The following is a 20,536-nucleotide window of genomic DNA, read 5'->3' on the forward strand; positions in this document are numbered from 1 at the left end:
AGCTTCCTCATAGTTGCTGTTTGCGTGATGTGTCTGTTTCCAACCTTCCACCTTCAGGATGGAAAGATACGGTTTGTATCTTTCAATATGAACTGGGTCTCCTATAGTTGGATTGGGTGTGTTTTCAATCCATTCTGACAATCTCTTATCTTTATTTGGATTGTCTGATCTACTCATGTTTAATGTTTCATTGATCTTGTTGGATTTACATTTGCAGTTTTACCTTTCATTTTCTGTATGTCTCATGTCTTTTTTGTTCCTCTATTCCTCCTTTACTGCTTTCTTTTGCATTAAGTGAATCTTTCCAATGTAATGTTTTAATCTTTTAATGATTTTTTTCACTGTTTTTTTAAGCTACTATTGTAATGGTTGTGCTAGGCCTTACCATATACATCTTAACTCATCAGAATCAGCTTCATATTTATACTAGGTTAATTCCAGTGATACATAGAAATGTTACCCCTGTATAGCTCTATTTCATCCCTCCTCTCTTCTTATTAGGGTATTATTGTTGTATAAGGAGCTTTTTTAAAGTACGGATTTCCACATCAAACTAAAAAGCTTCTGTACATCAACCAAATGAAAAGATAACGTACAAAAAATATTTGCAAAGCACATATCTGGTAAGGGATTAATATCCAAAATATATAAAGAACTCATACAACTCAATAGCAAAAAAACAAATGATTTGATTTAAAGATGGGCAGAGGATCTTCAGACAGTTTTCCAAAAGACATACAGATGGCCAACAGGTACATGAAATGGTGCTCAACATCACTCATTGTCAGGGAAATGCAAATTAAAACCACTATGAGATATTACCTCACACATGTTAACATAGTTTTTACCAACAAGACAAAAAATAACAAGTGTTGGCGAGAATGTGGAGAAAAAGGAACCCTCATGCACTGTTGGTGGGAATGCAAACTTGTTCAGCCACTGGGGAAAACAGTATGGAGGTTCCTCAAAAAAATTAAAAATAGAATTACCATATGATTCAGTAATTCCACTTTTGGGTATTTACCTGAAGGAAATGAAAAATTAACTTGAAAAAGTATCTGCAGTTAGCCTGGTGATGGGTATTAAAGAGGGCATGTATTGAATGGAGCACTGGGTGTTGTATGCAAACAATGAATCATGGAACACTACATCAAAAACTAATGGTGTACTGTATGGTGATTAACATAACATAATAAAATAAAATTTTTAAAAAAAGGTATCTGCCCCCCCCCATGTTCACTGCAGCATTACATACAATAGCCAAGACATGGAAACAACCTAAGTGTCCATCAGTGGATGAATGGATAAGGAACATGCAGTGTATGTATATAATGGAATATTATTCAGCCATAAAAAGGAAGGAAATCCCACCATTTGCAACAACATGGATAGACCTTGAGGGTGTCATGCTAAGTGAACTAAGAAAGATAAATACTATATGATCTCACGTGTGGAATCTAAAAACACACAAAAAAAGGAAACAAAAAACACCCAACCTGCAGATAGAGAAAACAAATTTGTGGTTGCCAGAGGCTGGGCATGGGAGGGTGGGAGAGAGGGGAAAGGGGGTCAAAAGGTACAAGCTTCCAGTTATAAAATAAATAAGTCCCAGCAATGTAATGTACAGCATGGAGAGTATAGTTAATGATACTTTCTTAAATATTTGAAAGTTGTTAAAAGAGTAGAGCATAAAAGCTCTCATTACAAGAAAAATATTTTGTAATTATGTTTTGGTGATGAATGTTAACAAGGATTATTCTGGTGATCATTTTGCAATATATATATAATGATTATATTATATATAATATGTGTGATTATATATAATAATTATGTTATACACCTGAAACTAATATAATATTATATCTCAATTATATCTCAATTTTAAAACTTAAAAAACAATAGGGGGGCCTGACTGGCTCAGTCAGTGGAGCATGTGACTCTTGATCTCAGGGTCATGAGTTCAAGCCCCACGTTGGGTATAGAGATTACTTAAAAATGAAATCTTAAAAAAAAATTTAAAAACCATTAATAAATAAATGAGTAGTTGCACATGCAAGAACCCTATGAATTGTTAAAAATCAATGGTATTATTATTAATACTGGTATTAAAATCCAATTCATTCTGACCTTCTCCCTTATTGCCAGTGGAGTAAAATCCAACATTAAAATGTATGAAGCAGGGGTACCTGGGTGGCTCAGCCAGTTAAGCATCTGACTTTAGCTCAGGTCATGGTCTCAGGGTCCTGGGATCGAGTCCCACGTCAGGCACCATGCACACTGGTGAGTCTGCTTGTCCCTCTCCCTCTTCCCCTCCCACCACTCATTCTCTCTCTCTCTCTCATATAAATAAATAAAATCTTTTAAAAAAATGTGTGAAGCAGGGCGCCTGGATGGGTCAGTCATTAGGCATTTGCCTTCGGCTCGGGTCATGATCCCAGGGTCCTGGGATTGAGTCCCGTGGCGGGCTCCCTGATCGGTGGGGAGTCTGCTTCTACCTCTGCCCCTTTCCCCTGCTCCAGCTCTGTCTCTCTCTCTTTCTCATACATAAATAAATAAAATTTTTAAAAAAACGTGTGAAGCCTAACACCTATATTTCTAGGTATTTGTTCTATCACAAATATAGCTATATTCCTCCATTACTTATTACTACCTTTAAAATTCTGAAAATATTTTTTTTAAAGATTTTATTTATTTGTGAGAGAGAGAATGAGAGAGAGCACATGAGAGGGGGGAGGGTCAGAGGGAGAAGCAGACTCCCTGCTGAGCAGGGAGCCCGATGCGGGACTCGATCCCGGGACTCCAGGATCACGACCTGAGCCGAAGGCAGTCGCTTAACCAACTGAGCCACCCAGGCGCCCTGAAAATATTTTTTAAAAGTAAGATTTCTGCCCTCCACCCCCAGACCTACAGAATCAGAACCTGTATTTTTTAAAGCTCCCTGGGTGATTATGATGACTGGCAAGTTTCTAGCAGATGGGGAAAGAGGCCCAGATGTAGCAACAGTCAGACCCCGGGAATGAGAAGCCTGTGCCCGGAGCCCAGGTCTTACAGCTTCCACCCAGTGTTCTTTCCTACACACTGCCGCTTTCCCAAGCGACTCTCCGTAGAAGTTTCTCTCAGTTTCCTGCTCTTGGCTCTTGCTTACTTTTCACACAGGGAGAGGAATAAACGTTTTGTGAATCATTGAGACTTCATGGAAGTTTGAGGGGAAAGTTGAGAATCCTGCACAGATTTGTCCGGGATGACCAACCATTTGTCATGAGTCATTCCAGGAAGGGCTTTGCTTGCCCTTGTGTTACCCATGAGGAAATAACCTGGGAAATGAAAGGACATTTCATCTATTCATTTAGCATTTATTAGTGTCAAGTGTGTGCCAGGAATTGGGGTAGGCATTAGGGATAAAAAGATAAGACACCACTCCTGTTCTCAAGGTGCTTATGAACTATATAAAGAATACATGGAAAATATTTAACCTACTCAGAAAGTTTTATGAAATGAATTTTTTTCATAATTTATATGGTAGCAACACCTAATTTAACCTGAAGTCATTTGGTAGGAAAACCTGACCTGAACTGTCATAAGGCAATGAATTACAGCCTTATTCATGTTGCTTAGTGTGACTATTCATACACTTCACTGCAGAAATATTAACGTGTTTGATTTACAGCATGCTGCCCCAGACGTCACTGCGGTTGTTACATAATATACAGTATCTGCACCAAATTATCTTTCTAAAATCGAAACAATTCTGAATTCTAAAATACATCTGGCCTAAGGGTTTTTACTCTCCCTGGGGCTTCTGATAAGAGATTGCCCACCTGTGTTTCTTTAAGTCCTTTTGGTCCAGGAGGAATTCCGGAGGTTGGAAGTTCATGGCCATGATGAAGCCAGAACTCCCCATAAAGAGCCTCTGAATGACTGCTAAGATACAAATACACCACTAAGATACAAACGTAAGAGCACCAGTATTTTTATGTGGGTCAGTTAGGCTCTTTGAACTTCTCCTGTTGCGGAGCACTGGACCCAGCTTGCCTGGGGAACCTTCCAGAGCATCATAACATAATCTGGGATATGGTATGACCAGTTTTGAAAATGGTGGCCGAAGGGGACAACCAGACTGCTTTGATCCATGGAGCCAGGACAGTCCCTGCTACAGTTGCTGGGCAGTGACCCTGAGCCTCTGTCCAGGAGTCAGCGCCTGAGTCACTCAGGGCCTGGCAGGAGCGAGCAATTCCCCAAGCAGGTGGGGGCAACCCAGCAATGGCAAATCCAGGGTGAGGACATGTAGAGTCCAGGCCAAGAGGTGGGCAGCAAGGTCCAAACCCTAGACAGGGGGTTCAGAGTAGGGCCCCAGTCTCAGAGAAAGGCACAGGAAGGAGCAAACAGTCAGTCTGAGAAGCTGTCAGGATAAGAGCTCAGTGGATGGAGATAGCACAGATGACCAGGTACCCAGCTGGGATGAAGGTAGGGATTGGGTCTCAGCAGCAAGGCTGCCTGGTTGCTGAGCTGCAGATAAGGATCTATGGCAACCTAAGTCTCTCCCTGCTAAGGTCTGGTTTGGCCTCTGAAATTGGGTATGGACCAGAATCTAAAAATGTTCCTTCTGCAGGCAGAGCATAGCACCGAGGTCTGAAATTCCACAGGGAAGAGGTATAAGGAATCCCTCCAGGCCTAGAAACCACAGTGACTTGGGTTGGTCCCTGTGCAGTAAAGTATTAACCTTGCCCAAGGAAAGACTTGGTCCTTGCCCAGCTCCTGGGAAGTAACCTCTCAGGCCTTGGAATATTCTACCTGACAAGAGTGTCTATGTTTACCGGGGTGCTGTGGGTCATACCAGATAGTCTATGCTAATAATGTGATATATGCTGGAGGCCTTGGGCCAAACAGCATCAACTTGACCTCCGGAAGGGCTGAACACCAAGGTCAGACCTGCCTACATGACACCCAGGCCTTGGGTGAGCTTCCCTGGCTGGCAGTCCTCTCTACGTGTTGCCACATAACATTGCTGGGAGAAGTAAGTGCTGTCCCCATGTGTCTAGGGGGAGAGGACGGCTGGAAGTTTGCTCCTGGTCTCTCCTGGGTCCTGCCCTATGCAGCTATCTCCTCCGCCGATTTTAATCTGTTTCCTTCCACTGTGATAAACTGTAACCATGAGTACAGCAGTTTTTCTGAGTTCTGTGAGTCCTTCTAGTAAATCACTGAACTTGCAGGTGGTCTTGAGGATCTCCAAAACTGCAGTCCTGGCTTCCTCCCTAAATCAGACTCTCAATCAAACTTGAAAGCCAAGGCCTTCTGTACCATTCTCACTCTTCCACGTGTCTCCCATCCCGAGTCTTCAGTGACCAGCTGGGTGTCCTCTGCAGATCAGTGTGCTGTTGCTGCCAGTCTCATTTCATCCCCAAGGTCGGGGCGCATGGAAGCCAGGACAGCTCCCTGAGCTTTCCATCGGCACCAGTCAGAGGACTCTTCTTCCATTCGTCACCCTCCCTTTCTGGCTTCTGGGCCACTTCCCTACCACAAGTCCAATCTGGGGACAAGATATGTGTTTTGGATGTAACAGTTTATTAGCAATGACTTCATAAGATCCTATATACCCAACTTGCCTTGATCCCCACCCCGTGGGGAAGCTGTGTGGTCACAGTGAGATCTCCAACAACTCACTTCCCTTCTCCAGGCTTCACTTCCCTAGCTTCTGGGGGGGCAACTACTCATAACTTATAGTGTCTGTGAGTGCTTTACACACTGCAGGGTGATCTGCAAACACACAATGAAATGCTATTCAGCACTAAAAAGAAATGAGCTATCAAGCCATGAAAAGACACGAAGGAAACTTAAATGCATGTTACTAAGTGAAAGAGGCCAATCTGAAAAGGCTACATACTGTATGTTTCCAACTTTGGGACATTCTGGAAAAGGCAACTATGGAGATGGTAAAAAGATCCATGGTTGCCAGGGGGTGGGGTGGGGAGGGGTGGGATAAATTGGTGGACCACAGAGGATTTTTAGGACAGTGAAAACACTTTGTATGATACCATAATGATCGATACATGTCATTATACATTTGTTCAAATCCATACAGTGTACAACACCAGGAGTGGAACTGAAACATAAACTATAGACTTTGGGTGATAATGCTGTGTAGTTCATCAGCTATAACAAATGCACCCCTTTGGTGGGGATGGGGATGGTGGGGGAGGCTGTGCATGTGTGAGGCTGAGGGGATATGCGAAATCTCTGTACCTTCCCCTCCATTTTGGATTTAAAACTTCTCTAAAAAAATAGTCTTAAGAAAAAAATAGAATGTAGAACAAAGGAACACATTCGTTCATGCTTTTATGAATTCCTGCCCCTAATTCTTTATAAGCATATTTTTAATTGGCTGTAACATAGAGAATTGTTCTTTCCCCTCCACATTAAACATAACACTCTTCTCTCCTGTTCAACAAGACAAGTCAGCCTTGACCATAAGGTTCCACTTTCACTGTGATCCCTGCCCTTCCCCCATCGTTCTAGGGGCTTTCCTGCCCCCTTGTCCCCTTCTGTGGTTGCCCCAGCTGACCCCTGCGTGAAACAGACACAGCATTCTCATTGGTGGAGGGTTTTCCCAGAAAGACCACAGACCAGGTGGTGAGATAGCCCATGCAGTGACTCTAGCAGGTGCCCCAGCCTGATCCCCTCTGCCCCCAACATCTCTAATGAGCTGGAAAACAGAGGGAAATTAACTTCATCAGTATGCAAATGGCACTCCCAGGATCAGGGTCTGTCTTTATTCCTTCACAAGACATCCTCAATCCCTCCTGCATTTGTTCCCTCATCTTGTTCCCCACCCAGCAGAAGAGAGACCAGAAGGATGAAAAAGATTTTGTACCTACTACTCTAAGGTCATAGTAGAGCGACCATATCCCCACACCAGCCCACCTTTAAGAAAAGAAGCAGTTCACAAAAAGCTGAAAACCTAAAATTTTAGCTGAAATAGTCATCAACTTTTGCTTTCTACTTTAAAACAAATCTGCATTTGCTTGAAGGCATCTAGTTTTATTTAAAGGCACAGGCTCTGGAACCATAGCACATGGGTTTGGATCTGGCTTTCCAATTTGCCAGCTGGGAGACCTTGGACAAGGCACTTTATCTCCATTTTCAACCTTCGTTCCCTCATAGCCTTGATGTAGTGATTCAATGTGTTTAATACGTATCAGATTTCTGGGGTGCCTGGTAGCTCAGTCCATTAAGCATCCAATTCTTGATCTCAGCTCAGGTCTTGGTCTCAGGGTGGTGAGTTCAAGCCCTATGTTGGGCTCCACACTGGGAGTGGAGCTTCCTTAAAAAAAACAGATAACAAGTTCTTAGACTGGGGACAGGTACCCAGTAAGCATGACCTGTGTTAGCCATTATTACTTTAACATGAAAATGTATAGAATTACTTAATAGCTAGATTACTAAACTTCCCCCATCCCATCTCTGTCCCCATCAGATCGGAGCAAAAGAACTATGATCCCTGGAGATATACCATGTTCTAGAACCCTTCATACAATACTGATGACCCCATGTTATAAAGCATGGAGCTAGAGAAAAGTTGACCCCAGAGCAAAAATCCCAGTATCTACGTATTTCTTGCCAACTGGCCCCATTTCCTCCCATACCAAGGCTAAAACCCTTTTGCCTGGCACCAAAGCCCAGACCAACCTTGCCTAACTACGGGTTTCCATCACGGTTTCTTACTGCTCCTGAACATCCTAAGGGTAATCATGCCTTGACTAATCATGAAAGGAGCCTTCCCCAAAACTGATATTTTTGAAACATTATTCCTATACCCTAGGGCAATGCACCATAGTAAAATGGAGATTTTCTTTTCTTTTGTAAGGTGAGAAGAGGACTATTTTGAATGTAGGCCCCTTCTCAGACAATTTTAAGAAAGTGCAAATGTGGAATTTGAGGACCTAGAGACCAGTTCCCTTAAAACTACTCTTGTGCACATACTTCTTGAAAAGTCTTCTGCTACCTACAAGGATAGATATGCCCCATTTTGAAGACTGCTGTTCCAGAGTACAGGGCCTGAATGCACTAGGCACTCAGTACATTTAAATTTACGTGTCGTGAAGAAGAAACAACAGAATCAAAAGCACAGAGACAAGAAACCCAGGGCAGGTTTGAGGAACAGAAGGCAGTCTGCTCTGGCTGAAGTCACGGGTGTAAGTAGAGAGAATCTTAGGAAGCAAGGCTGGGAGGGAAGGTTGGGGGCAAAGCGCTAGGGCCTTGAATGCCACACTCGAGTGTTTGGGCTTTAGCTTTGTTCTATAGTCACTGAAGAGGCTTAAAGTAGAAGCAGCAGCTGTGGGATGGCAACAAGAATACTTTCTTGGGAATCAGAAGTCTTGGGTTCATTTTGCCTTGGTCACTGTGGGACATCAGGGCTGTCCCTCTGAGGCTTCATGTCTTTGGTCAAGTTCCCTAGAAGCAGAGCCTGAGACAGGAATGCAGATGCATATGGCGGAGGGAGGGAGGGCCTTCAGAGAAGGGGAATGTGGGAAGCATGCTGAAGAGGAGGCTGCCAAACCAGGCTGTGTCTCAGGTGAAGACTTGGCCTCATCCACAGATGCTCTGGATGTGACTCACATGACAGTAGTCACATGACAGTAGGCCCCGAGCAAGGGGCCAGGCCTTGGACGCTGCAGGCACTATTGGCCACTGTAACCTGCAGACATCTCAGGGAGAGGTGCTCCCTTCAGCCAGAGCTGGCCTCCAGAGGACACAGGCATCAGCCATCGTCATTCCTGCCCCACTCACGGCAGCGGGGGTGGGAGTGCCAGCCACTGAGGTGGGTATGCGCAGTTAGTGCCAATGTCTACCACGTCTGGCTTCCTCTTCTATAACACAGGCATAACACACTGACCTCATTGAGGGTGCTGTGGGAGCCAGGAAATAGAAATTCTAAGCTGGGGGTCTATGATCTTGAGGTTATTTACATCTATGGTATTGATATCGTGGAGATATTCTATCATGGGGAGCTTCAGCACAGCTTTTCCCAACTCCGTGCTCAATGACCTCCTCATGCTGCTACCTTGAAATCGACCGTGGTGGGAGAATTTACACCACAGAAACTGGAAAACGCTACTAATCAGGGCTTCTCTTTTTTTCTCAGTGAACCAATATTAAACATTTACCGATACATCACTGCTGCAGACCAATTCATTCCCCCCCAACACACAAAAATATGCACACAATGGTCAAATGCCTGTTTAAGAGAAGGTTCTCTCTGGCTAAGGAGAGGGGTGGTGTTTGTTCTTGGATTTTTTTTTTTAAGATTTTATTTATTTATTTATTTAGAGAGAGATAGAGCACGCGCACAAGCAGGGGGACGGGCAGAGGGAGAGGGAGACAGAGAATCTCCAGCAGACTCCCCGCCTAGCGTGGAGCCTGACCAGGGCTCCATCCCAAGAGCCTGAGATTGTGACCTGAGCCAAAATCAACAGTCAGACACTTAGGTGCCCCATGGACTTTTTTTTTTTTTTTGTAGATTTTATTTTTAAGTAATTTCTACACCCAACATGGGGCTCAAACCTATAACCCTGAGATCAAGAGTCACATACTCCACTAACTGAGCAGCCAGGCGCCCTGTTTGTTCTTGGAATTTTTAAAGCTTGGTGTTAGTGAGGGAGGAAACTGTGGGGCAGGGTGGGTGGGGGGGGTGGGTGTCTTCTCCTCTACCAAACACATGCCTTTGCAGGTAGGATCTACCTGGTCATGGTACTTGGTCCCTATGAAGCAAAAAGAGCTCATGGCCCATGAAAACTTCTCAGGTGCTTGGAATAATGTTAAATTATGGCCATTTACCAATTCATTTAAAATGCACTCTTGTGTCTAAAAGCGTGTGGTCCCCCCTTATTTAAGCCCCAGCCTCAAAGACGGAGTGAATGATAGGACTCTTTCTGAGCCAGGAACTCCCTAGTGGGAAGATAGCATTTTCCCCGGATCCTAACACGTAAGAACTTGAAGAAGTTAATCCATTTGGAGCCCTGAGAGGGAGTAAGATTTAATTATTAAGGCTATTGTATTTACAAAGCCATTGTTATTTGATAGACAAATTCTTTGTCGTAAATGAACCCTTAGAAGACCCTTAACGGGAAGCCTGCACAAACGTTTATGAAATTGTGATAAGTCTTGTGTTGAGAAGCACACGCTGTCCCATCTGCCCAGTCAAGATCCACCCCCCTGGGGCCACCCACCCGGAGGAGGTGGGAGGCAGGAGGCCACCCATCTTGGGCCTGGCTGAGCACTGAGCTCAGGTGTAAAGCTTACAGACAGGAAATGCGGATGCTTATTTAAAACATCCTCCTGCTCACCTCCCAGGGGTTCTGTGCTAATAAATTGGCATTAATAAGATAAACTAATTGGGGGTGGCCTGGCTCACAGGCCAGGCTCTCAGCTGCTACCTCCTGGCTCCCAGTGCTGGCAGCCAGCAGGAATCGTGCCGGGGGTGAGGGGCGGGGTAGGGGATGGGGAAGAAACAGAGGAGCCCGGGATCTGGAACACAAGACCCCTGGTTTGCTACAAACCACAGGTGATGCGTTCTCTGCTTTTCCCCAGCCCGCTGATTTGGGTCCGGTGCAGAAGGAGGCACTCTTGACCATTTGGATGTATAGTCCCCTTGGCAAAGTAACATCATAGCCCATAGGAGATGGACAGGATGGAGAGACACAGAAACCACATTTTCCTGATAGAAAACTGAGACACACGGTCACCGGATATTTATACATTTGCTGTGTACAGAGGCAGCATCCGAAAGATAGTTTGGAGGTTGAAATGTTGCAATGGATGGGACATTGCAATGGTTTATGGAAAACAATAGGGAAGACCATTGTAAATCTTACCTTACCCAGAAAATCAGTGGCTCCATGTTAGAGATCTTCTGTCGTTGCTACATGAGGACAAATATTTTCTTTGGCTATGTTTTGATACCCGGCATGATTATTTCTGGCTGCTATGTTTATTTCTCTAAGAAATAATTCCAGCAAAGTAATGTCCATTTCAAATATAAGTAAGGAACACATTAGTTTTCAGGCTGTAAGGACAACCAGACTTCTTTATATTTTTTTCCTTTGGTCTGTTCAATTTTTATATATTTGACAATACCTAATGGCAATCCGCTTACTTCATTTAGCCCATATTTATTCAAGGGGGCATTCTTTATAGTGTACTTCTAGATGGTCTCATGCCTGTCTTAGATTACAAATGTCTGTGTAATTCTTTGACCAGCAAGGAGCACAGCACTGCATGTAGGGAGGTACTTCGAATGACCCACTCTGAACAATTTTTTTATCTTAATTTAAATTTAAATAGTCACATGTAGCTAGTGGCTGTCATCATTCCACACTACGATCTATGTTCACCACAGCTCTGCTTTACAGGATTTCCTGCTCTCAGGAAACTTCCAGTCTAACAGGGAAGACACACATATAAGGAAACACGGTGCGATGAGTGCAGGGAAGGAGCATTTATCGTGTGCACTGCTGCCCAGATGAGAGGCTGGGTCTGGCAGAAGGTGAGAGTTTTTCCCACAGGAATTGTGTTTAAGCTGAGTCTTAAAATAGTAGTACACCACAAAGTTAAAATGAGTGAGAAGGTTTAGGAAAAGAAGTTGTTTAATGTATCTTACCCATTTGATCGTGATGACACGGATGCCCTTGTGGTTAGCAGTGATGATCACTCTGAAGGCTACTCATACAAGTAGGTTTGCAAGACAACTGCAAAAGAGAAAGCTCTTTTAATTTTTTTTAAAGTTTTATTTAATTAAGGAATCTCTACACCCCATGTGAGGTTCGAACTCACGACCCTGAGATCAAGAGTTGCATGCTCTTCCAACTGAGCCAGCCAGGTGCCCCATTTTTAAATATTATTATTATTTTTTTAGTTTTAAGAAAAAGCTCCTTTGACAAGGGTTTTCTAAATGCCAGGATTTCCTAGCTGGGGAGGGACTGTGTTCATTCTCCTGTTTGGGGACAGGAGCAGAAAGCAACCTGCCTGGAAGATCAGTCCTTAAAGGCCCCTGGAAAACCAAAGTTTCATACATTTAGAGAGAGAAAGAGTCTGAAGCTGAGCTTGTCTTCTTGCCAGCTGGCTGGTGGGAAGTCGGAGAGAGAGAAATGTCCGCTTTCCCTACTATTGCTGGTAAACAGGTGGAGGCCTTCCACTGCAGTAGAGAACAGCTCCAAAAAATCCTTCTCTAATACACTGATGCAGATGCAATTTGCCCCAAATGATCATTGCAGATAGTCTTAAAGGGGAAATGTGCCCTGTGTGACTCCACTCTGCCTCACTCGGAGCAGGGACTGGGCTAGGACATGCCCCTAGACTGGGGGCTGGCTGCCTGCTCTTCCGGGACCTCTCCTCCTCTCCACCTGCCTCCTTGTTTACTGCCCAGTCTACTGGGAATGGAATGTCACCTGCCTAGGGTAGAAGACTAATTCCATGTACTGGGGGAGGGCCCTGCATCTGGGAGCCAACAGCTTGGTGATCAGAAGCTCAGTTCTGCCCTCAGCAGTACTGGGCAGGAGGCTAATCGAAAGGAGATTTTATTTTTTATTTTTACATTCCAAAGCAGGAAGTGGGGAAGCAGATGGAAAGATGCTCTCTAGCCTAGAACGGGGTGGGAGGCAGAAAAGGCTAGGTACCTAAGCATGTGCCAGATGTGGGGGCAATAAAAGGGTTGGGGGAAGCATGGGGTCTCCATCCGTATGGCTGTTGAGGACGACCAGCACTGTGGGGTGGCCAAATGGGAGAAGGATCAAGGGCAGTCTCCTGGTTCCTTCCCTCCTTCCCTCAATTCTATATATAAATTGAACTGTGCTCTTCCCTCTTGGCCTATAGGGAGCAGGGAGGAGATGCTGAGGGAGAGACAAGAGGAGAGGCTTGTCTATCATGGCTTGTATCTTCTTGGAGGATCTATAAGAAACCGGGGCTCCCTGGATGCTTCTCCCATCAGCTTTCTCTGCACCTGCCTTCCTGCCCTCCTGCATTGTGAGGGACATAGATTACGGGAACTTTCTATTCCGGGAACTCCTTCTATTGTCCCTTTGAGCATGCTCCTCACCTTGCTTTCCTATGTTTTCATCCACCCACCTTGCTGTCGCTGAGTGTGGCCATCACTCTGCTCTTGTTCTTCCTCACGGTGCCAGAACTTCTTCCCTACAGCACTTGTCCCCAGTGGGTCAGTGTAAGAGAGTGTGGTGAACTGGGAAGGGGGCACACTCTGGAGTCTCTGAGATCTTTGTGCAAATCCCAATTCCACCCTTTACCATCTTTAAAGTTAGCAGCAGCCCCCAAGACCACCCTCACTTCTGACATCACTTGCAAGCTTGGGCATTCCCAAGACCACCGTCAGGTTCTATAAGGTGCTAGTAGAACATCCAGAACTCACCGGAAGCTAGAACACCCAGTTATGTTTTATTACAGTGAAAGGATACAGATTAAAGTCAGCCCAGAGAAGAGGCACATGAGGCAGAGTTCAGGAGAGCTCCACATGCAGAGCTTCTAGCTGTCCTCTCCCCATGGAGACCTGGAGATAGCACTACGTTCCAGGTACGTGTTGCCAACCAGGGAAGTTCACCCAAGCCTTAGTGTCCAGAGTCTTTACTGAGGTTCAGTCATGTAGACATGGCTAACCACCCGTGTAGCTAACCTTTGTTTCTAGCCTCTCTGGAGGTTGAGCTGATACGTGCCCGAAGCACCCACCATAAATCACGGTGTATGCATAGACTACCTAGCGTGGCCTCAGGCCCCCAGGTAAAGACACTTTTATCAGGCAGGACATCCCATGGGTTCAGAGATGACCTCCCAGAAGCCAAGGGCAAGGCTAGGCCTCTCTTCGGGCCAGGTTAATCCTTGACCACATCTCATCTGTGTGATGTTGAGATCTTCCTAGCCTCACTGGGTCTCTCTTTCCTCATCAGCACACTGGAGGCAAAGACCACCAAACTTCCTGGGTTTTTGTGACGACTAAGTGATATGACAGATGTAAAGGACCTGGTATGTGAGAGGCTTTAATGAAAATTAGGTCCCTCCTGATATCCTCCAAGTGCTCAGTTCTCATCTAAACTGGCCCAGGGCATCACTCCCTCTCTCCTCTTCCCACCCCTTATACCAACTTACTTTCCCCCAGAAAAGGGTAATACCCTACATGTTGTTATTAAGCTGTTCTTCTTTTAAAAAAGATGTGTGTGCATTTTTTCTTAAGTGGCTCCATACCTCTTCATTGCACAAATTAACACAACATATCGGATCATTGCCCTCTGGATGGGCTACAGAGAACACCCCTATGCATACGCATCTTTGTGACTTGTGCTAGTGTTTCTACAGCCTGGATTCTTCGAGGTGGCACTGATGGGGTTAAGGGTCTATTCAAAGTCTTGATGGAACTGCCAAACTGTTCTCCCTAAAGCCTGTATGAAGTTAAGCCTCTACCCCAAATGCACGGAACAGCCAGTTTCCCCATACCTTCTGAGGGCCATGTGCAGGAGAGTGGCTTGGAGGGCATAACAGACACTGCCGAGGCCTAGCCCTGTCCCTCTGCTTCCACCATCCCTACGCATGCCCAGTGTCCTACTGCATCTGAGACTCAGTGCATGGGGCTTTCTCTTCACTTGAGCCTGGGGTTAGGCAGGGCTTTTGCCATTGATTGGGAGCAATGACATGCTAGAGAATGTGAAAGTCATTGGTGACTTGCCATTTACCAGGAGACAGGACACAGTGAGTAGGGTTTCAGGTCTAGGGTCAACAGAGTCCATGCCCACTGGGGTTTCAGCCAGAACTCAAAATACAAACTCAGGGAAGAAAAGGAAGCAGGAAGGCCAGATGAATGTCTGGAAAGAAAAAAGCAACTACTGTCTGCCCTTGGCACCGAGAAGTTCTGTTCCTGACATACTAGCAGAACAGCCTGTACCAGATCCAGGCCTGCCTTCATCCCCGGTGTCCATCACCAGCAGATGGTGTCCCCTGATCAGGATGGGCCAGTGGCTGGGGACACTGAGGCCAAGGAAACCCCTGCCTCCTCCCCATCTGGGCATCTGAGGGCCTTACACTCCCATTAGGCCTGTACTTTACTTCTTTATGCTAAGGCCATGAGATAGGAGCTCCAGTTCAGTTTGAACCAGCAAATCACTGCATGATTCCTCTCTGCGTCATCTTCTCTTTAGGACTCGGTTATCTCAGCTATTAAAAAAAAATTAAGGAAAGGAAGAGAATTAGTAGCTAACATTTGTGCAGAGCACTTGGTTTACAAAGTTTCTTATCTCCTTGGTCCTCACTTTATCCTCACTTTACAGATGAGAAAAGTAAGTCATAGAGGGATTAGGTGATCTGCCCATGTTCACCCTGCTGGTCAGCCAGGACTTTCCTGGAAAATCCTGTGTTTCTTCAACTTGCCCATACTGGAAGATTCTAACATTGTATATCTAAGATTTTTAGGGCCTGCCCTAAAATAGTGAAGTAGTTTTAAGTAGGAGCCTTCAGACACGTCTGGGTTTTGAACCATTAGTTGGGCAGGTTACTTGAGCTTTGGGTTTCTCCTGTTGAATAATTAATAAGGCAATATTTGTTAAGCGTTTATTATATGACAAACATTGTGCTACATGAATTATTTTGCTTATCCTCACAACAACTCTATGAGGTAATATAATTACCCCATTTTCCAGATGAAGAAACTGAGCCTGACGAGGTCAATAGCAGTGTCCTGCACATAGAGAAACCAATAGAGATTGGAACCTGTCAAAATGCTCCAGAGAGAATCTTCAACTGATAGAATCTCTGGCAGTTTTGAACATATGGATAGAGACAATTGATGGAAAATTTAGAGTTGAATTATAATTACCGTACATAAAACAAGGAAACAAAACATGATAATTATTAAGTCCAGAAAAAAACACAGTTTGCAGGAAATGAAAAAGTCAGTTGTGAATAGGATTTTTTTTTTTTTTAAAGATTTTATTTATTTTTTAGAGAGCGAGAAACAGCATGAGAGGGGCAAGGGTCAGAGGGAGAAGCAGGCTCCCCGCTGAGCCGGGAGCCCGATGTGGGACTCGATCCCAGGACCCTGGGATCATGACCTGAGCCGAAGGCAGACGCTTAACCATCTGAGCCACCCAGGCGCCCGTGAATAGGATTTAAGTTGTCATAATAAATATTTCTTTTGATATAACCAATATCAAGATGTGACTAAATTGGGAGGTCGGGAGGGGGACAGGAAGGCTATGTGAGAGATGAAGGCAGGGCTGAAAGAGTGTCTTTTATAGGGTTTTCACTATTCATCAAGAGATAATGCCTAAACCAGAAGCAAGAAGTAGCAATTTAGCATGTTGTTTAGAGATAGGGAGGAAAAGAGCCAAAGAAACAGCTCAGAAGAGTTGAAAGTGATGGCTTCTGGAGAGGGCAGAGCAGGAGGGAAATGTATTTCATAAGAAATCTCATAGAATGATTTGACTCTGATTCAGCTATATGCTTGTATAGCTTGAATATTATTTCTTTAAAAGAAATAAAAGGAAAATAAGTAAATTGCCCAAGTTGACCCAGATCTGACGTGGTGGAGGTGGGATTTGAACCCCAGCAGGCTGCCTCGGAGTTGATGCTACAGTTATTGCGCAATACAGCCTATAAAATACCTACGTCCTAGTGCTGTAAAAGGCAAGTGACTGATATATATAAGAAACCCAGCGGCTAAGGGACAGTAAGTGCTTAGAAAAGAAAAATTAGGGCGCCTGGGTGGCTCAGTCGTTAAGCGTCTGCCTTCGGCTCAGGTCATGAGTCCAGGGTCCTGGGATCGAGCCCCACATCGGGCTCCCTGCTCTGTGGGAAGCCTGCTTCTCCCTCTCCCACCCGCCCTGCTTGTGTTCCTGCTCTCGCTATGTCTCTCTCTGTCAAATAAATAAAATCTTAAAAAAAAAAAAAAAAAGAAAGAAAAGAAAAGAAAAATTATTTTCTTTCTCCTGTTGAGCTAGCCACGTGGACACTTCTGGTAAGGAAGGGAGGGGTGTCCTGCCCTGGGTTCAGGCCTGAGGGGCCCTGGTGCTCTGAAGCACTTTTCTCTAAGTGCTCTAAGTGTCCCTCCAGTGCCTGGGGACAGTGTCATCTGGATGGGGCTCCCCAGTTTCCAGATTCTCCCCTTCAGAGAATTTTCCAACGCTGTACATTCCCTCCTGCCTCTCCCCAACGGCATGGACCAGACCCCCCCAGAAGCCCCAAGACTGGCTGCTACAGGGCCATCCCAGGGCCTGTGGTCAGAGGACTGTGTGAGGTCAGGCTGCCAGAATGATGCTGAGAAAAGATTTTGAGTGAGATCAGATTGTTCATATAGACGGGGGTCCTGCAGAAACTTTTGCCCAGGGTCCCGGACGCCCACCGGCAGCTATGCTTTCAGGCCCTGCCGTATGGACCTTCCTCTGATTCCCATGACACAGTCCTTATCCAATAGCTCTGACTGCAGGTCTCAAAGCAGCCAACGGGAAGAGCGGAACATTTTGTCAGTTACCTGGAGGATTCTGTCCTCAACTTTTCACTGTTCAGTGGAGGAGGACACTGAGGAAGTGTCATGTCCTTGTGAGAGACAGTCACAGCGCCAGGAATAACACTGAGATCTCTGGCCTCCCAGTCACTGGATTTCTTCCACCCTATCTCAAGTTTGGGACGGGGCCTGGGCCCCCATAGGGCAGAACAAAATCTCCCGTTTTTAAAAGACCACGCTAAGCCCCTGCAGGAATCACAACTTTCTTACATCCCCAATCCGGGATCCAACAATTCTTGTCAACTAACGTCCCTGGAGAGCCTACCCCAAGCAAGCAAGCCTCCCTGGGAACACAAGCTCTCCGACACATTTCTGCCTCCAAGAAGTCACAGTCTGATGGTGGAGGGGCATTTACAGGACAAAACCGGATACCGCGGGGGCTTCACGGACGCTCCTTTTCAATGCCGGTGGCTAGGTGAGGAGAGAAAGCAGGAGCTTGTGTCCCCGGCCCGGCGCAGGCCTCGTGAGCCGCTCCCCCACGCGCCGGGCGGAACGGCGCCCGGAGCATCTTCCCCCGCCCTCCTCCGTCCGGGTCCCCGCTCGGCGCGCGAAGGGAGGGGCGCGGGGGCGCGCACGCAGGGTGGCGGGGGCGCGCCGGCCGCCCGGGGACGCGCACGGGCTCGTCTCTGCCCTAATGCGGCGGCTGGCGGCGAGAGGCGCTGCAGGGGACGTGGGAGAAGTGGCGGCGCCGGCGGCGGACAGCACCGACTGCGCCCAGGGCCGGAGCCCGCGCCCTCCGAGGTAGGCGAGCGCGGATACCGGAAGGGTGGGGGTGCGGTAGAACGGGGGTCGTGGAGACGCATCTAGCGACACCCCCTTGTTCCCGCCCTCCTCTGCCCGTCTCCATCCCCCGACCTGTCCCCATCCCCCTCGGACCATATCCCCGTCCCTTCTCGTCTTCACACCATCACCTGCCCAGAATCCATCCTGCCCAGAATCCATCCCCGTCCCTTCTCGTCTCCGCACCATCACCTGCCCAGAATCCATCCCCAGTGGGATATCTGCACCCACCCCCATTCAGCTCCCACCCCCCTACCTACCCCAACACCCTTAATGTCTCATTGGCGGCCTCCCCTCCCCCTTCCTGCATCCTCGACCTCTTCCCCTTGCCTTCTGTCCCTGCCTCATCCACAGCCCTGCCCTTATACCTGTTTACCTCCACACCCCGCTTTGTATGACCCCATCTTTCCTACCCCTCCCGTCAGCCCCTCTCCTTGGCCTCCCCTGTCCTCATCCCGATCTCGTATCCCCATCACTCCGTGTGCCTGTCTCTCCATCTGCTCCCTCAGTTTCTGTCCTCCCCAGGTCCCCCTGCACACCCTGTCCTAGCCCCTTCCCAGCTGCCTCTTGGTTTCCTTCTGCACCGTAGTCCCTCTCAAGAACCCTATCTTCCTCTCCTGGGCTGTTAGCTGGCCTGCCACCCATCACCTTTCCCATTCGCCCTTCCTGGTGCTCTGTGTAGCCACACGGCTTGTACTGAGCCCCCATCACCTGACTCGGGGCCTTCCTTCCCTGCTTGGGGAGGCCTGGGGCTCTGAAGGCCCGATGTACTCGCAGTTGCGGGATCCACTTATAACCCCTTTCTGCATGTTTGATCCAATTCACGGTTTGGGGGTGAAGGATGCTGGGGGCTGGTAGGCCTCTTATGTTCCTCCTCGGCCACCCTCTTCCCCTAGCTGTTCAAGTTTGTTTCCTAGATGGACTGGGGGAGGGAGTGCTAAGCATAGGGAAACTAGGTTGGGCAAGAGGCAGGGTCCAAGGGAATGGCTGAGGGCCTCTTCCTGGTCCTGTTCTGAGCCCTGGGATGCAAAGGCCTGGATGCGGAGCCCCACTGGAGGGTTGGAGAATTTTGGATTTTAGAGAGAATTCTTCCTCAGCCTCCAAGTCAGCACTTTGGCATCAGGCGCTGTCATGAGTGTGGCCCATGGGCTGGGCTGAGAGAGGGCAGAGTGCTGAATCACCTAGACTCTGGTCCCCATGGCAGCCCCTCCTCTGCCCTGAGCCAGGTTCTGCTCCTGAGTCCTTCCTTGGCATTTGGCAGTGGGCTGTGTGTGTGTGTGTGTGTGTGTGTGTGTGTGTTGGGCAGAGATGCCTCCTCCCTCAGTCTGGAGGAATGGATGACAGTGCCCCTTTCCAGCCTGTCTGTCTGCCTGGAATGAGGGCCTGATGTATCTTATCTACCCTTGGAACTGTGATGAGCCCCGCTGGGGCCCAATCAAAGCTCCAGCAAGGGGGCAGACTGCAGACCTTTGAGACATGGCTGGGCAGGAGTTGAATTGTTTGTATGGGGCCAGAGACTGGCAGGTTCAGAACCCACTGAACTTGAGACATGAGTAGGAGAAGCCCAGGGAAAATGTGTGTGGTGAGTGGAAGCTCCCCAGGATAGGGGCCATACCAGCTGTGGGAGTGGGGAGCCGGGAGAAGAGGGAAGGCAGAGACCTGTCCTCCCCTCTGGTTTGGGGATGGTTAGATCTGGTGGAATTGCACTGCAGGAGGAATTGAAGGAAATGCGGGGGGGGGGGGGGTGTCATTCTAACCTTTTGTCTTGACCAAGTTGGCACTTCTTTGTGTGTGTGTGTGTGTTGAGAAAACTGATGGGTTTTCCTTTTTTCCTTTTTTTCTTTTTCTTGAGTCGCACTTCTGAGGGGTTAATATCTTCCCCTTTGGATTCAGCTGAAAGTGTGTGTGTGTGTGTGTAGATAAAGAATGAGAATAGCACAAATGAGGAAAAAGACTCATTCACATTTAACCCCACAATTGAGTTTGCTCCCTCGGACAGGGAATGACAGCCCAATTCCTGTCTTGGGAACTTCAGCTAAATCCCCAGGGCTTAAATTAGGGGTTAAGAGCATATTGCTGATGGGTTCTGTCCCATCTCTCTAGGAGTCCCTCACTTTAGAAATCCAAGTGTTTGGACTCCAGCTCACGTGCGACAACCCTGAAGGGGACTTAGGCACTGCCTGGTGGCGGGGGGGGGGGGGGGGGGGG

General features: G+C 47.0%; 1 protein-coding gene and 1 long non-coding RNA gene across 18 annotated transcripts in view; one reads left to right on the forward strand and one right to left on the reverse strand.

Moving 5' to 3' along the window:
- Positions 1-6,897: 6,897 nt before the first annotated feature.
- On the reverse strand, positions 6,898-18,039 carry LOC145722066 (uncharacterized). The gene is made up of 3 exons (XR_014146097.1): positions 17,516-18,039; positions 11,654-11,741; positions 6,898-7,318 (listed from the first exon to the last, which is right to left on the reverse strand). It is a non-coding gene; the product is annotated as an uncharacterized LOC145722066 (long non-coding RNA).
- A 129-nt stretch (positions 18,040-18,168) lies between these two features.
- NFASC (neurofascin) overlaps positions 18,169-20,536 on the forward strand; it is a 180,644-nt gene continuing 178,276 nt past the window's right edge. For 7 of the 17 annotated variants that reach the window (XM_081825069.1, XM_081825076.1, XM_081825075.1 and 4 more), the window contains exon 1: positions 18,169-18,289. In XM_081825069.1, coding sequence (XP_081681195.1) covers positions 18,183-18,289 — 107 coding nt within the window. In that variant the 5' untranslated portion in view covers positions 18,169-18,182. The remainder of the gene's footprint in view (positions 18,290-20,536) is intronic. The other 10 variants (XM_081825080.1, XM_081825081.1, XM_081825078.1 and 7 more) reach the window with 2 other exon arrangements.

Source organism: Leptonychotes weddellii, chromosome 6, assembly GCF_054177405.1.
Source record: "Leptonychotes weddellii isolate Sample4059 chromosome 6, ASM5417740v2, whole genome shotgun sequence".
Lineage (NCBI taxonomy): Eukaryota > Metazoa > Chordata > Mammalia > Carnivora > Phocidae > Leptonychotes > Leptonychotes weddellii.